The following is a 17694-nucleotide window of genomic DNA, read 5'->3' as shown; positions in this document are numbered from 1 at the left end:
AATTGATTTTATACTTGCCAAAACTTTTTAGTCTGCGCATTGTTTTTTAAAAAAAGAAAAATAAATTAAAACTATTGCAAATGGGTTTTGTATGTGTTGCTAAAAGTGTGTTGTGTCGTGTTGTGTTTATTTTGTTAAAGGAATATTCTATACCATTCTATTTGTAACAAGGTACACTACTTCCACTTCTTTTCGACTACATTTGGTAGCTACAGTCCAAAAAATAAAACACTAGAAACAAAAAGAATGTTGAAGAAAATCTCTTTAATAATTTGGTAGTATTAGTCACGTGCAAGAAAATACTAGAGACTATAGATCTACCTCTTTACAACTACCTCATATAACAACTTCTTCAACCTCTATACCACATTCAATACATCGTCTCTTTATAGTGTTTTCCAGCATTTTCAATGGTGCCGACCAATCATGCACATGTCTCTCGTTCAACGACTTACCGTGTCTTAATTTTCTAGTAAATTCTTCAGCTCTCGTCTTTTTCCTCATTTCACGTAATGCGTCCTGATACTTCTTTTCCTTTCTCTTTAATTTGTTTTGTTCACGTCGTTCCCATTCTAAATCTAGACCTTCCGAAGACCCCCATTTCTTGAATGCAAATTCTTCAACTTGGAATCGTAAAAACAACTGCATGCGACTATATCCATGTGGATTAGGCTTTTCAATTCTCGGTAGTAATGATAAGTCTTGCAATTCAGGTTCTGTCAATAAATAATCTTCCTTACACTCTGTCTTGACTAAAAGGGAATATTTCTCCGGCATCTTCTTGATACACAGTCGACAAGCACGTACTTTGCCGAAATTTGTATACAAGTTCAAATCAATATCAAGTGAGCCGCATTCATAGCATTTGGGAGCAGTGTCTATATCGATTGGTGGTGCTGCCTTTTTCAATTGCTCTAGTTCCTTTTGCTTGTCTTTCCATTCTTGTAAAGTCTCTTCATCAACACGAGGCCGATCCTCATCGTGTATAAACCCACCTTTAGTATCTTGCATGGTGGCAAAATCGTATTCAATATAATCCTTCTTTTTAATTGGGGGAGGTTGGAACTTTCCCTTTCTGGAATCAAATACAGAATCAGGATTATTCTTGTTTAATCGAATCTTTTCCAAATCAGTTGTTGGCCCGTAAGTTGCTTCTTCTCTGCTAGGAGCATGTTTGTGATTCTCTTTCTGCTGCTGTTCTCGTAGTTTATTCTGTATCTCTATTGCTCGAAGTCTATTTTGCTCTACTTTTTGGATTTGCTCCTGAGTTTTTGATCTCTTGACAGACCCATCAGATTCAAAGTCAATAAACTTTGACTTGAATGCATTAGATGGTGGTTCAACAATTTGATTTAGTGATCGCTTTGGTGATTCTCTTTGGGACTCAGTCTTTGCCGCTGATAACGGGGTCTCCTTTACCTTAGCTGAGTCATTGCCTAATCGCTTCTTCTGTAACCTTTCCAACACTCGAGCTCTATTTTCCTCCTAGATTGACAAGTTAGTGCCTTTCAAGTAGATTAACATGATATCCAACCTATACATACTATCTTGCGTTTTTGTTCAGCTGAAGCACTCATGAGGAACTGTAGTTTTAACGTGTGTTATATCTCCTCTTCTCAGAAAAGTTGCAAAGGCGATTTTTCTGATAAACGGTTTATATACAGGATTGCGCTCATTAAATCAAATCTATTATCATCATCTATTTACAATGCTACATCATCATCCAATCTTACATCCATCTTTCCCTTTTCTTGCAAATAATGCTTGACATCATTAACAGTGTACTCGCCACGATGAAACAATCCTGCTCCCAAAGCAGCATCAATGCCACACTCCATTTCAAACACTTGTTGGAAATGTTGTGGATTTCCAGCACCAGAACTAGCAATAACAGGTATCGACACTTGCGACTTGATTTGATTCAACAATTCCAAATTGAAACCCTTGTTTGAACCATCGTGATCAATCGAATTTAACAAAATTTCTCCAGCTCCCAAATCTTCACAAGCAAGACATAATTCCAAAGCACCCAACTCGTGTGTTTTTCTTCCACCTTGTGATGTGACTTGGTAATAGCAATACTGTTCACCATTGGGCCCGTATTTTGTTGGATCAGTAATGTGAATGGTTTGCATCTTAGTATCCTTTGGTGAAGCAACATATCGTCTTTTGGGATCAACCGATATAACAACAGCTTGATTTCCAAATGTTTTGGATATAGTTTCAATAGATGTTGAACCAGTCTTTTGTTTATTATTGGCATAGTATTGCTCAGCAATGGCTACTGCATCTGATCCAATACTGACCTTATCAGCACCCGACCTGAAGTACAAATCAGCAACTTGTACAGCTGGCACAGTTTTACCAGTTTCCGGATCTTGCATATCTTTGATACCACCACCAACTGTCAATGGTACAAATATGGTTTCAGCTGCACGTCTCAAAACTTCCAACATGGGTAAATCTTTCAATGGAGAGTTCCTGAATGAGGTGATGTTCAAAAATGTCACTTCATCAGCTCCCTGGTTATAGTACCTTGTGGCTAATTCAACTGGTTTACCCAAATTTCTCACAGCACTTGACTCTGAGTCACTATTTGTCTCACGCACATTGTACTGATCACCTTTAGTCACAACCAAATCCCCATCATCATTTGTCCTTACATCCAAGCAAGCAATGATTCTTCTCGTCAATCCACTAATAGTGTCTTCAATATCTTTTGGCTGTTGTTGGATATCAGATTTATGAACCACGGGAAACTTTTCCCCTTCAAGGAATGCTTTTATAATCTTTAATCCAGCAATTCCTGATTTTTCAGGATGAAACTGTGTAGCAAATAAATTTCCTTTATTAATAGCAGCTAAAAACCTCTCAGTTCCATATCTTGCAATGGCAAAATTCCAACCTTGACCACGCAACTTGTCCAACTTTTCACTCGACTCTTGATCGATAATAGCAGCGTATGAATGAACAAAATAATACTTGTTGTTCAAGTTCAAATTAAACAAGGACTTATCGGAGCTTATATCATCACCGGCAACAGTAATCTCTTCAATACTATTCCATCCAATATGGGGTACAGCTTTCTTAGTTCCACGTTCGACATAAGCTGGATCATCAACATTAAATTTCTTCAACTGTAAACCTAAAACTCGCAACCCTTGTTCACCTGGACTTTCTTCAGATCCATCCGCAAATGCTTGTAATCCAACACAAATCCCCATTAATTCTCGATCATCGTTAATATACTTCTCAATATGTTTATCAAGGTTTCTTTCATAAATTTGGCGAACAAAATGGCCATAGTTGCCTACTCCTGGGAATATCAATTTGGTGATTTCATGATCAAGGGCAAGAAATTCCGATTCGTTGTGGATAAATTTGATGGTGTAGTCGGGATTGATGCGTTTGATGGCATTAGAAAGGGATTGTAAGTTCCCGCTCTCTACATCTATAATGTGAACTAGTTGTGTCATGGTTTTCCCAGGGGATAGGGGAGTGTGAGTTTAACAGAGAGTGTGGGTATTGATGTAAAGGAACAAATAGAAAAAACAGAAAAAAAATGAAAATGGAGTACAAGTACAATTTTGTCAAAATGTGAGTGAGAGGTGAATGAGTCAATTTTTTCACGCATACTCTATTTTTTTTTGCAGTCAAAAAAAGTTAATAAAACAAACGCCAACTCAACAACTGCAGCAATTAGATGATATTAATCTTCACAAAGGTAATATCAATCTCGCAATCCCTAAATAAAGGGTCTTGGGTGAGGAATTATTTGCCAAAGCTGCAAGTGTTAAGAATCAAAAGCAAGAGATCAATCTCTATTCTATCACTTTAGTAGACATTTAAGCATATCAAAAAAAAAAAAAAAAATAAACAAAAATAGTATTGTAAACAGAATATCCGGAGGTCAAAGGCATATCTAAAAATTGAAAGTTGTATAATCTTTGGTATTACTGAAAGAGGAGGACTAATATCAATGAATCGCGGCTGGGTTATAAATACTTCGATTGTTTTATATAGGATGCAAGAAGTTCTGTAGGCTTTTCAACTTAAAGTCCCAAACCCACGCTCCAAATGAAGCTTGCCATTACATTATTATTCTTGCTTTTTGCTTGCGTATTTGCAGAACAGGAAAGAAACCGTGGTCCATACCACTTCGATGACAAAGCACAAGAAAAAGATTTTGATCTGATGGTGGAGCATTTGTGCTATTTTGACAATCTAATCGTTGTTTGCTTTGACCCTTTGTTGAATAAAGAGTTTGAATTTTTACCTTGGACGGTGAAATCTTACCTTCAATCTCGAACCTTGTATGATACAGCTATCGAGTTTCTAGAGTCTGGCAACTATACTCAAAAGGATATTGAGAAGGCAGTGAAGATAGCAAAGGCAAATCGAAGAAGACCAAGAAGATACCGACCTTCAAGAGGGTAAGTCTGGCGTGTTGCCCAATACCCCAGACGCTGACGATGATGATGAGAAGATTCGTTGTGTAATTACATGAATATTTTATTTAAAGAATTGGACAAAATAGCCATAGATCAATATCATAAATAGAAATTTTGACTGTTTGAAGTGATCTAACCATCGAATTATACAATTCTGAGAATTTTCAATCGTTTCAGGTTGCATTAAGGACCAAAATGATTTTCAATTCTTATATTTTTGTTTTCTTTGTATCGTTTCGGTTCGGCTGGAATAAAGAACACTCAAGTAGATTAAGCTTTTATATTGATTTATACTCTATATGAAAACCCTGATTATTCTATTCAAGAAAGTTTATCCATCAACGGGGCCTTCCACTTGGCAGTCTTTGCAAAAAAATAACAAAAAAGTGTTAACTAGAGCTCTTGTTAGTTCTAATGTCCAGCACTATATAATTTCTAATGTAACTCTTTCTCTTTCTCTCTCTCTCTCTCTCTCTCTCTTTCTACGCTTATACTTTTTTCATCCATCATGCTCTTTTGATCGCTTCTATATGCACACAGAAGTGTACACTTGACTCATGTTGTGACTTTACAGTATCTCCATCTTCAAAGTAATTACAATACTCTCCCAACTTCCCAATCATCTCAAACAATTTCAACCCACCAAACTTGGCCAAAAAGTAATTAACTTCAGACAGTGACGACAACAAATTTATTCCAAATTTAACATTACCTCTACCGAAAATGGTATTCAATTCCAACAAGATAGTTTCGACGAAATTTGGGATAACTTCAAAATGTTGCGATACTGAGAAATCAAAGTAATTCCAGGCTCGTGGGAAATTGCCCTTGACATGCTCATGCAAGAATTCATGCGTCGATTTGGATCCAAAATGGATCGAGTCAGTAACCAATGAACCACCTGGTTTGAGGATTCTGTGAAATTCGTGCAAAATGGTCTTGTAATTCTCGCGCTTAATTTCGTAAGGTAAGTCAGTAGTTTGCACCAAGTTGAACGAATTGGAGGGGATGGTAGCTATGCTCTGGCTGTAATATTCAAAATTCATGGGCCGGTAACTGAATGCGCTTGATGGGTCAGGAACTTCTTCCCGCTTCAAATGGGCATAATTCAGCAGATCATTATCAGTTTTCTTACTCAACGCAACGAGACTTTCCATACTCATTGAATTATACTCTTGAAATGTCGTCAATTTTAATTTCAGTATCGAATTGTCATACAATTCGTGGTCGGAAATTGTAAAGTTAGTCTTGATTGTTGCATCTTCCTGCTTCTGATAGACATTGTAATCCTGAAGAGCACCCATGTCTTCGGCATAAATACTTGTTTCCACAAATCTGACAAAGGGGACAGATATGGCAAGGTACCATCCATACTGTATTGAGTTTGACGAGTTGAAGAGCAATACCTTGACATTTTCCTTGTTGTTTTGTGCAATATTATTCTTATAGAGACCAAACAATTCCATCAAGGGGCGTCTTGCAATCAAGTGGTTGGCATAAAATTTCGATGTCATGTCAAACCTGTATTTTTCAAGAAGGATGTACTCATAAGACACCTTGGTGACACACTCGATTAGAAGTTTAGCCTTCGTGGCTTTGTTGTTCTCGTTCGATACATCACTGGAAATGTCGTGTTTTAAAGCATAGAGCGAATTGGCAATGACGGAAAAAACCTGTTTGTTTTTGTAATGTCTTCTGAACTCATCACTTAAATCATCCAAGTTGTCAATCTCTGGCAATAGGACCAAATAACGGATGTAATTGACAAAGTTTGTATGTATCAACTCCTCATGGTTGGCCCACTGATGGTTTTTTGAAGCAAATTTAATCATCCTCCGTAAATCGGTTCTTATTTCGTGGTACAAAAAATAAGCCAAGATGCATTCTGTATTATGTAAGTCACGATAATTTTCTTGATCAAAGTATCCTCGTTTATCAACCACTTCCTTAGCCCGCTTGTGTCTAACGATAAATTTTAGCAATGATTGATTTCTAATCTTGGCAAAGTGTATTGCATCACTGGAATGATATTCACTCATCAACGAGAGAAAGTTGTTGTATCGAAAAACTTGATATGGTGGATTGAGTAAATTTTGTTTGATTCCATCGTACGAATTGAGTACAGATAGATCAAGCACTGCATGAAAAGAAGGAATCACGGCATTTGTAGGTTGATTTGAAACATCTGGGAAGTAGGAATCTGTTTGTTTGGAGGACCCAGGTGATTGTTGAGGTGAGTTTGCACCCGGCAGGGAAGGAAGTGATTTTGAAGACCCCTTCTTTTTCGTGCTGCCAGTAAGAAAATGCAATTTCTTAAACTTGCTGGTAGGCTCTTTAGAGCCTAACACGGGTTGTGATTGAGTTGTGTTGTTGGACGACAAAGAAGAATTTCTGTGGAACGCTGCATTCAGTGGATAGCGTTGCTGTGCAGGTCCTGAGGGTGCTGAGGTGGTTGTGAAGGCAGAATTGACTCGTGGACGTGAGCTTGAAGTTGAATGGGGGCTCGATGCATGAAATGGTGCTACAGGAATGGCTGGTGTCAAGGGCGAGATTGTTGGAGTCGATGGTGTCTTTGGGCTCACAGCTAAGCCAGTATGAATAGATTGTTGTCTTTGTTGATTAAGGGGTTTAAATGTTTCGGCACGCATAGTTTTTCCGTAATTGTTCGCTATTAATGATGGCATCTCCTCGTCTCTTTCTGCTTGTTCTGATCTTGCGGTGGGTCTTTGTGATGCTCCAGATAAGAACAGGGAATGAGCAACGTTCTTCTGTGAACTACTCGATATACTGCCAAAATCAGGTGTTTGTTCCAGCAGTTTAGATTGCAGTGCTGAATCTTTGTTTTTGGGATTACTTTCGTCTTCACTCAATACTTCATCTAAATTGAAATGCTTTGTTTCAGGTTCCTCAGATCTTGCCTTTGGTAAATTGGTGAACAGCTTTGACTTCAGTATTTGGTCCAGGTACAAAGATTCCCAGTCCTCTGCATCAGAGTTAATCTCGGGATCCAGAGGTAACATTGGTGGATTTGTTGGATACCCCGACATCATTGACTTTGCATCCTCTTCGTATTCGCCATCATCTCTCATATCTGCTGAGACTTTAGAACTGGTGGATGTCCTATGGAGTAGCCCCCAACCAGGTTTCTTTTTCCTTTTCGACATTATGCTGCTCGCGTCACTTTCCTGTCTTCGCTCCTCCTTTTTCACTTCCTTCTCCACGTCCTTTTTCTTCTCTTTAGCCTTTTTCTTTTCCTTGTGAGCCTTTAGTTTTTGTTGCGTTTGGTAAGACACCAGGGGTACCACAAAGAAACTCATTTGTAGGATAAAATTGCTGTAGTTGGTGGTCTATGGTGGATGGGGGTGTATAGATTAACGATTGAGCGGTAATTTGTATATATAGATATATGGCAGTTAATCAGCTATCTCTAAAAGGTTCACTGTAGTTCTATTCTATTTCTAACATCTAATCTCACCGTTGAGTGTCGTTGAGCCAGTGTCGTTGAGCCAGTGGCGAGTGTGTAGTGAGTGTGTATGTCCGTTAATGCCAACTGATGAAAGGAGACTAGAAACCCAAACTAATTGACATATATTTAAATTTGTATATTTAGTGTTGAAAAAAATAAAAAAAAAAAAATAAAAAAGAACAAACTTTAAAAAATTGTTTATTAATAACTTTACAATTATACTGTTCTTTATAAAGTGCGCGTGTTCATTTGTGTATATATTTTTCTAATCAAAAGTACAAAAAGTGATTTCACCGAAGTATACATATAAATCTAACGTCAGCTTGCAGCGTATACCGATATGGTATATGGAATGTTTCATTAGCGGCTATAATTAGGAACTTGTCTCCTCCTTTTTATTTTTTATTCCACTTTATTTTTATTCATAGCCTACTTTGGGTTATAGGAGGGAGTGGGAAGAGCAGTAACAAGGACAGAATCTCCAAGACTTCTTACCTGTCTCAGTATGTGTTAAATGGCTCCTTCGGGTGTGTAACTTTTACAGATTTAGTTGCTTTAAAAGTATCAAGGTTAACTTGGCACATGACTGGCACGTGTAAGCGGGATTTTCTATTTCATATTTTCGCCGATCAATCCCGGGAATGGAACAGAAAGAATTTTCGTAAAGTCCTTTGTGTAGACTCGTATCTAGTCACTTTTTCGGTCATGCTGGAAAAAATAAATTTTGAGAAATACATATATAGAGAGAATGATCATTAATTTTACACAAATTATAAACCACTGACCACTTCAAATGGGCAGTGCTTAGTGTGGGATTGGTATTTTTGAACTTGCGTGACTACTCTCACTTGGAGGTGTACTTGGAGAGGAATAAGTTGGTCATACAAACCTCATTTGAAGTCAAGTGCACTACTAAATGTCTGCAACACACGCAAGTTACTTTACAAGAGGTTCAAGAGGTTACGTCAAAGAAAGCGCAGTTGCCACTTGTTATAAGATACTGGGGACCATTTTAAGTCACTTGCTTTTTGGATCGACCAGTTGAAAGAATCCACATCCATGACCGTAGCTGCTCGCTAACTATAATATATATCGACCATTTACTTGAGGAGTCCAATATATCGAATTACTGATGTTGACACACTTGCAAGGTAACAAAGAGTGACACATAACCCAGTGATGGTTCGGTCACAAGTCCGACATTACAGACAAATATTCCTCGGCTGGAAATAAAGCGTCTAAGGCATGTGAAAAAAAAATAAAAATAAGAAAGGAACTCTCATCGTGTGCACACATAATTTTGACAAATCGCAAAACCTGTCACAAAATTGACTAGCATATCAGAAAGGAATTGATTTACCACAATTATCCGAGCCCATGCTTACCTCCGTATCCTTTCTGTATGCAATTCCTCATACTAGAACTCCTCTTTGGGGAAAGCGTTTCCAATTGAGAGGTGAAATATTGCGTCTTTTTTGCATGAAATGCGTGTCGGTTAAAAAATTATTTACCCTTTTAGGTAAAGTACTTCGCATTATTTAACTTTGATTGGAATTCTATACGAGGATTCAAGAAGTATTTCCTAATACGTTTACATAAGTAGTTGCAGTTCAGAATATTCCCTTGTCGAACACAGTTAAAATATGGGTCCAGTTATGTTACGCAAAATCTACCCTATTGTTGAATAGTCCTCGAGAATTCCACTGCATTATGACTTTGATTGGGGTAAGGGGCACTCAATGTGTTGGTGATTGCGTGATATTTTACAATGCATTGGGGTATAAGTACTAGAGACTTTAGTCTCGAATTCGAACTGAAAAATTGAAGTAACCAGCCAATTCCACCCCCACCGTTCAAAAAATATGCAGTTCTGGCTTGTGGCTGTTTTTCTCATTCATGGAGTCTTTGCAGCAGTCATTAAACCAGTTAAGCCATCTCAAGACAGCTTTTACACCCCGCCCGATGGTTACGAGAATCTGGAAGTTGGAACAATTCTCAAATTTAGAAAAACACCAGCACCATTATCTAGTATAATCAATAGTGTCCACGTTCAAAATGCATGGCAACTACTCGTGAGATCTGAAGATACATTTGGTAATCCAAACGCTTTCGTAACAACTGTTATCCAGCCAAAGAATGCCATCCCTAATAAAGTGGTGTCTTACCAAACATGGGAAGATGCAGCAAACTTGGATTGCTCTCCATCGTATGGAATTCAGTATGGGGCAGATTTAACTACTTTGATTTCCCTGTTTGAGATGTATTTCATGGCACCATTGTTGGACCAAGGTTATTATGTTGTCACTCCGGATTACGAAGGTCCAAAGAGTACATTCACTGTTGGATTGCAATCGGGCAGAGCGACATTGAACTCGATCAGAGCTGCACTTAATTCAGGAAATTTGACTGGTATTGATTCCGATGCTGAAGTTATGATGTGGGGTTATTCAGGAGGCACTATTGCCTCCGGTTGGGCAGCTGCTATCCAAAGTGAGTACGCCCCTGAGTTGAGTGACAATTTGATTGGCGCTACACTTGGGGGATTCGTCACCAACATCACAGCTACGGCAGAAGCAACTGATGGTGGGCTTTTTGCCGGTCTTATAGCAAATGCATTGGGTGGATTGGGAAATGAATACTCCAACTTGACCAATTTCATGCAAGAGAAAATCAGTAGTACCGAACAGCTGAGCTTTGACAGAAGAGATGATCATTGTTTAGTCGACAGTGTTCTTGGAAATATTGGCAGCCAGTTCTTTTCTGGTGAAGATAGGTGGTTTCCAGATGGTTGGGAAATATTTAGCGAGGAACCAGTCGATTCAATTGTCAAAAACAATGGATTGGTCTACCAGCCCGAGAAATACCTTCCTCAAATTCCCATGTTCATTTATCAAGGCACTCAAGATAATATCGTCCCCATCAAAAGCGCGAAACTTACATTTCAACAATGGTGTGAATGGGGCTTAGAGTCAGGTGAGTTTGCCGAGGATGAAGCGACGGGGCACATTACTGAAGTATTTGTTGGAGCACCGGCTGCTTTAACTTGGATCATTAATAGATTTAATGGTGTTGAGCCCATTAATGGATGTAATCATACTTCAAGAGCATCAAATTTCGACTATCCTGGTATATCTCAATCATATATTGATTATTTTACCGCTGCGTTGGACCTTGTACTTGGACTTGATTTGGGTCCTTTGCTGAAGAGAGAAGTTAACAGTATAGAGGATTTGAATGCGCTAGAGTATGTAAAAGTATAAATTTAATGTTATCACAAAAGTCAAAATCGTAGTCGGGCCAACCGTCCATTCACAATGGATCTCTATCGAGTATACCTAATTTGTTCAAAATTCGTGTAATTAAGTAACCTGTTTCCGCGTCATCACTAGCGTCTCTACTGCTGTGCACCAAACTTGACTGCTTTCTCGACATCCTCTTGTATCCATCAGACTCTAAAAATTCAATACCGATAGAGTACAAGTCTTTCTAACTATTCCCGTAATCCACCCGCCAAGGGGTGATTTCAAATTCCTTGACCAACAAATGCCCCCCATTTTGGACAAGTCTGTTGCGTCCTTGTCTTAGGACTTTTTAATGCATGACTCAACTACATACTATTAAACATTGAAAACCAACACCTACTATCAGCGGAAGCAACACCATCAATTACACCTAAAACTAATAAAAGACTCCTGTATGAGTCGTTGCTTGTTTCCATAATTGATGTAAATCTCCCTTTCGTCAATCTGTATACTGCTGTTGTATCTGTTGTTTTTGCAAGTGGTGACAAAAAGACGTTTGCAAATATGGATTTAATTTGATCATCGTGATAAGACACAAGCAAGCGGTCAGTTGCGTGAATAACGTGGATATAAAACGCTGATAAAATGACTGTAATTGAAATGAAACCCTTTGATAACAGACTTGCAATAAAGTTAGGATGATTATAGTAAAAGAAGAAGTATATGATTGTGGGATTATTTATTTATATAATCGTGGTTTTAATACTGTAGTTTAGCAGAACAATATATAAGGAAGCATCAAAAGTTCCACCACAAATAAATGATGTTCGCAGAGTCCAATCCAACTAAACTGAGACCATTACTTAGAGAGACTAGCGTCTTTAACTGGGCTTCCTGCAACCAAAAATACATAATGTGTGATACTTGACCTGATTATCACAGATTTCAGTTTTGCAACCGAGTCTCCAACAACGAAATCTTCCATACAAGCTCCCCAAAGAATATGAATTTACAGGTTGGGCAAGTGATGGCTCCATTATTGTCTCTTTTATTTACTGCATTCATCGATAAGCTTAAGCCATCGCTTAGAGAATTTTTAAAGAAATTAGTATAATACACTTCGCATATATTAATACAATTCTAAATCAACATCCACGCTGTTCAAGCAAAATGTTCCAAATTAAGTAATCCACCCAAACTAATCTTATCTTGAGTAACATCAGGACCCAAATCAAAACCAAAGATTGAGTGTAATGCAGCTTCAAAGTAGGTTTTAATCGATTCTGGTGTATTTGGGTATTCCAAATTTGATGTTCTAACATTGTGTTGGCATCCATCAACTGGAGCTTGACCATTGAATCTATTGATGATCCAAGTCAAGGCAGCAGGTGCGCCAACAATTGATTCGGTAATGTGACCATTGGTTGAATCTTCATTGTATTCACCTGATTTAAGACCCCAATCACACCATTGTTGGAATGTTTTTCTTGAGTTGACAATGGGGACAATTCCATCTAATGATCCATGGTAGATAAATAAAGGGATTTGAGGAGTCAAGTCTTTTGATTGATAAACTAATCCATTATCTTCCAAAATAGTTTTAATGGGTTCTTGATTAACGAGACTCCATCCATCAGGGAAGTATCTAATAGCTCTGGAAAAGAATGATTTGCCAAAGTAAGCAATTACACCATCAAGTAAGCAATGAGTGTTTCCCAATTGATAAGTTATTGAAAGCAATGGTGAAACTTTTTTCAAAAGATAGTTTTTGAAATCAGGATATTCATTTCCAATACCAGCTAATGCGTTGGAGATGATACCTGCAAAAGGACCACTATCAACAGCTTCAGCAGTAGCAGTAATGTTTGTCACAAATCCTCCGAGAGCAGCACCTAGCAAATTCTTACTCAATTCTGGTGCATATTCATTTTGTATAGCAGCAGCCCATCCCGAAGCAAGACTTCCTCCCGAGTAACCCCACAATAAAGTTTCAGCATTTGCATCAATTCCTGTCAAGTTTCCCGACTTCAAAGTAGCTCTAAGTGAGTTCAAAGTAGCTCTTCCTGATTGTAACCCAACAGTGAATGTACTCTTTGGGCCTTCGTAATCAGGGGTGACAACATAATAACCTTGATCTAATAAAGCAGAAATATAGTACATTTCAGCTTGTGTAGCCAATGTGGTAATATCAGATCCATATTGAATGGCATATGATGGAGCACAATCTAACTTACCTGAATCTTCAAAAGTTTGATACGAAACAAGCTTATCTGATTTGGCATTGAATGGTTGAATAATTGTAGTCACAATAGCGTTTGGGTTACCAAATGAATCTTCAGATCTAACCAATAATTGCCAAGCGTTTTGAACCTTGATTGGAGTGACAACACTTGTTAATGGATTTGGGACATTTCTTGTCCTCAAAATAGAACCAACTGGTTGGGTTTCATAACCTTGTGGTGGGGTGTAGAAGTCATCTTGGGATGGCTCTTTGGGAGCCAATACAAAAGCAGAAATTGTGTTGATAAGCAAGAATGCAATAGCTAAGTAACGCATGGAAGTGTTTGTTTTTGTTGTTGTTGTTGTTGTATTGATTCCAAATCCATTGCATAACTTGGGAATCCATTTGGGTATTTATAATCTTCTGAGGGGGCACTCCCCTCGTGTTTTCCTTCCCGAAGTACAAAATACTAATTTGTCCATTACTTTAAACCAATCAATGTACAAAAACCACGGTGTAACTTTTCAACAATACACAGTTCAAGATGCAAAACCATGCCATTTGTGTTTGTATTCTCCATCAGTAAACACACGTTTGTAGTATTTTCATAATCTGTCCAATGGTAAGTCAGAACAAAAACGATCCTAACCCAATTCATCTGCGATTGCAATTGCAATTGCACATCATCATCATATCAATCCACAATTGCAAAAAAAAAAAAAGAAAACAATGAAAGAAAAAACTATAATAACAAATCTATTGCAAAGACAAGTCAAAGACATAAACAAACCGGCAATAATCAACTCCTATTATACGGTAACCATTCTTCTTCTGTATTACACAAATTTGGTTGAAATTCTTAAGAATGCTTTGTAAGTGGTTTTATTTGAAATGTGGAATTCAAACGCGCTTTATTCAAAAGAATTCGTAATTCCATGTTGTTTATGTGACACAAAATCAATGATTATACTTTTAGTTGTAAGCAGGAGAACGCAATTAAGAAAAACAATGAGAATGTATTGTAATAGTAATCAACGGTTAAGGCAGAGTCAAGAGAAGGCATTCCTGAATGGTCCTGTGAATGTCACGAATAACCATTATTGGTCATGTAAGAGCCACTATTGAATTTTGTCTCTTTTCGTTCCCATTTGTTACCTTGTCCACCTCTATATAATTGCAGCATAGCCTAGTTAAGCCTTCCACCATTATAGTTTACCATAAGCAATGCTCATGCTGTCAAGTTAGCGTTAGTGAAATTATAAATATGCAAAATCCCGAGGAAGTTTAAAACACGATAAAACGAACACAAAATTACGTATCAAGAGTTTTTACAGAATTACACTTTGAGTTACAAAATAATTACACAGTTACGTTATAGTCGTGTATGCTAGAAGTTGTGAAAGACCATGGCTTGTTACTCCTCGGCGTTTCGGTTAAATGAAAACCTTGTTCGGGGTTATTGACCTTTATTCAGGGGGTTATGAGTCAGGTGGCATAGTCCATTTATTGTGAAGTCCGGAAACAGATTGACTCCTGGCTATGAGCTTATCCATTACACCGCGTAAGGGACAAAACAAAAGATGACCTCGAGGGGTTTGAGTTTGAGATCGAAAGTTTACTCATAATTGCCGAGGAAGTCAAGGTGTTACTTGATTTTTGATCTTACATTAACCTTCTCCTCTTCCCTTTTAAACCGTCTCACAACTCAGTAGAATGTTTTAGAGGAAAGTGTGGAGTATCTTGGTGGAACATGTGCTGGTCTAGTCGATGTAATTGTCTACGACAAACTAGCTGCCATCCCTAAGTGGGTATAGCTACCTAAATTCAGTAACCTAGATTCTACCTCATTCAGATCAAGTGTAAAATTTTGCATATATGGATCTAGATATTGAGTGAAGCAGGATCATTTCTTCAGCTAATATGTTCAGTCAAAAATGCTGCAAAAAAAAATAGTAGAGAGAAATTATAACAGTATTTCAGCAATGTCATTAAAAATATGATATCAGCTCTAATCAACAATTTTTAAAGGTAAAAGATCTTTCTATAAGAAATATACAATCTTTGTAAGTGACATACAAATTAAACCATTCCAAGAATTCTGGGTCAATATATATATTCAAGATTTAGGTAACATCACTCGTAGCTGAGAAAATTTCCAAGAAAATAAAAGTTAAATTTCTTACAATCCTTTCCTTATTGGAGGCTATGCAATTATTATACAAGAGCAGGCTGTATCTTTATATAATAACGTATTGGATGACCCCATTACAAGCTCTTTATATAGATTGTCGAAATTGCTGATCTGTTGACTTGATGGGCTTTTTTTTTTTCTTTTGATCTTTGACATCACCAAAAGTAAAACCGATGCTCATCCAAATCCAAAAGAGAGTAGTATACTATACTGAAAGAGATAGACGCAGATGGCTATTCTGGCTAATTCTAATCCCAATTTTTTTAGTGTTGTTGGCTTTTTGGTTGTGGAGAAGAAGAAGAAAACAAAGAAAGGTTGTTCCTATATACAATAATAATGCCAACTTTCGTCCTACAGGCCCAGTGCCTGGACCACCATCAAATGGAGCTTATTACATGCACCAATATGCACCACCAGGAGCACGGCCACCACCACAGCAGGGACAAAATTACGACAACAATTATGTTCTTCCACCCTATCTCCCATCGCTGGCACCGGGTTATGGCTCAGCTTCTAATGGATACAGCCCACAAGCACAAGCACAAGCACAAGCACAAGCACAAGCACAAGCACAAGCACAAGCACAAGCACAAGGTAAAGATGCTGAAGCTATGGATGAGTATAGTGCACCCGATGGTCTACCACCAGCCCATATTAGGTAGATCAATTAATTAGCGGCATATGAGTTGTGTAGAAAAATTGCACGGTCTTGCAGATTACTTGTAAATGGTAGCTTTTCTGTTTAATTAAGGCTTTTATGCTGGCGGCTTTAGACATGCAAAAACTCACTTATCAACAGTGGTGGTGGCTTTGAACAAAAAGAAACGGTTTCTATGAGTGTGTGTTCGCTCTTTAGGTTATGAGTGGTAAAGCCACGTTTTAAGGCAAGTGCAGGGAAAAGACACACAAAATTACATTTAATTAACCGACGCGTTACAATTCCAAAAGTGGGCAAAAGCAGAAAGAAGAAGAGACAAAAAAGTTGACGACAAATGCATTAACGTTTTGTGGAATGATCAAATACAGGGCTTTGAGGTTGTTGATTGTTGTATATCTGTTGGAGAGTAGACATTAGAAGGATAGTTGAAGCAAACGTGACGTTGTTTTCCAATGACGTATTCATACTAGCGTAGTTTTGCAGCTCATAACCATTGTGCTTGATAAAAAAAATAAATACAGATATTCACCGGCGTATCGGTTAAATGAGATACGTGTGTAGGCTTACTCTATGATGCAGTAGAAGCTTCCACAGGGTTTGTTTGCTTGCTTACTCAACCTTTGTTACAAAAGTGGTTGCATAGCTGACCATTTTTTCCTGTTTTGGTCTAAATGTCGTTTGACGAGAAGATAGAAACTGATCTTGGAAACTGTAAGGTGAGAATATGCATTCAACACAATAAGCATTCTTGACATTGAAACAATATAATTTAACCGAAAATAGAGATATGTATTAAACCCTGTCTTAACAATTTGATACCGTTTTTAGGAAACATTTAGATCGTTATTGTCTAGCCACGTGAAATGAAAGGGCTGAATTGTATGTTACAGTCAAAGCAAACTGCTAACCATAAAACTCTGTGTTCAATGTACGAGTGGAGAAAGACATCATACTTTACAGCTGTATGCGAGTAAGAATCATACGTAAGGACCCTTTTCTTTTCTGTCCTCGTCTAACTATACTACAAGGGTATTAGTGAACAAGAGACTTGAATTGCAACACTATTCATTGATGATAAGACAATACTGATATAAGACACAAGACATAAGACATAAGACATAAGACATAAGACATAAGACATAAGACAATATATACATATCTACTGTAGGTATTCAACACTAATACTTTGGTAAAAATGGTTTAATATTTTGGCAATTGAAATAACTTTACTTTTCTTGACTATATATACATATACATATACATATATGTGTTGACGTAGTAAAAGATTTTTTTTTTTTACACGAGAGACGAAAAAAAAAAATTGATTCAACAAATATCAAACAACACCAAACAACACCAACAAACACAAATTAAAAAAAAAAAATAAAAAAAACTTTAAAAGTAATCTTTAACCACACACTAATCCAACTGACTCACACACATACACACACACCAGATCAGCTTT

General features: G+C 37.5%; 7 protein-coding genes across 7 annotated transcripts; 3 read left to right on the top strand and 4 right to left on the bottom strand. All coding sequences in view use genetic code 12, as the record gives it.

Annotated features, from left to right (window-relative positions):
• Positions 1–336: 336 nt before the first annotated feature.
• RAD14 (Rad14p) lies at positions 337–1577 on the bottom strand (the record flags this gene model as incomplete). The annotated part of the gene is made up of 2 exons (XM_051818171.1): positions 337–1485; positions 1545–1577. The coding sequence occupies 2 exons, from the start codon at positions 1575–1577 to the stop codon at positions 337–339; spliced, it is 1182 nt and encodes a 393-aa protein (XP_051673597.1).
• Positions 1578–1703: 126 nt separating this feature from the next.
• HIS7 (imidazoleglycerol-phosphate synthase) lies at positions 1704–3476 on the bottom strand (the record flags this gene model as incomplete). The annotated part of the gene is made up of 1 exon (XM_051818170.1): positions 1704–3476. The coding sequence occupies one exon, from the start codon at positions 3474–3476 to the stop codon at positions 1704–1706; it is 1773 nt and encodes a 590-aa protein (XP_051673596.1).
• Positions 3477–4077: 601 nt separating this feature from the next.
• Positions 4078–4437, top strand: CANMA_000780 (uncharacterized protein; the record flags this gene model as incomplete). The annotated part of the gene is made up of 1 exon (XM_051818169.1): positions 4078–4437. The coding sequence occupies one exon, from the start codon at positions 4078–4080 to the stop codon at positions 4435–4437; it is 360 nt and encodes a 119-aa protein (XP_051673595.1).
• A 520-nt stretch (positions 4438–4957) lies between these two features.
• CANMA_000779 (uncharacterized protein) lies at positions 4958–7768 on the bottom strand (the record flags this gene model as incomplete). Its single annotated transcript, XM_051818167.1, has 1 exon — positions 4958–7768. The coding sequence occupies one exon, from the start codon at positions 7766–7768 to the stop codon at positions 4958–4960; it is 2811 nt and encodes a 936-aa protein (XP_051673594.1).
• Positions 7769–9779: 2011 nt separating this feature from the next.
• On the top strand, positions 9780–11177 carry CANMA_000778 (lipase family protein; the record flags this gene model as incomplete). The annotated part of the gene is made up of 1 exon (XM_051818166.1): positions 9780–11177. One exon carries the CDS (start codon positions 9780–9782, stop codon positions 11175–11177), a length of 1398 nt encoding a protein of 465 aa, XP_051673593.1.
• Positions 11178–12320: 1143 nt separating this feature from the next.
• CANMA_000777 (lipase family protein) lies at positions 12321–13715 on the bottom strand (the record flags this gene model as incomplete). The annotated part of the gene is made up of 1 exon (XM_051818165.1): positions 12321–13715. The coding sequence occupies one exon, from the start codon at positions 13713–13715 to the stop codon at positions 12321–12323; it is 1395 nt and encodes a 464-aa protein (XP_051673592.1).
• Positions 13716–14919: 1204 nt separating this feature from the next.
• On the top strand, positions 14920–16233 carry CANMA_000776 (uncharacterized protein; the record flags this gene model as incomplete). Its single annotated transcript, XM_051818164.1, has 2 exons — positions 14920–14941; positions 15839–16233. 2 exons carry the CDS (start codon positions 14920–14922, stop codon positions 16231–16233), a joined length of 417 nt encoding a protein of 138 aa, XP_051673591.1.
• Between the last annotated feature and the right edge of the window lie 1461 nt (positions 16234–17694).

This window comes from Candida margitis, assembly GCF_024628925.1.
Source record: "Candida margitis strain CBS 14175 chromosome Unknown scaffold8, whole genome shotgun sequence".
NCBI classification, from domain to species: domain Eukaryota; kingdom Fungi; phylum Ascomycota; class Pichiomycetes; order Serinales; family Debaryomycetaceae; genus Lodderomyces; species Lodderomyces margitis.
The sequence above is the reverse complement of the archived record's forward strand: the minus strand, read 5'-3'. Positions and strand labels throughout refer to the sequence as shown.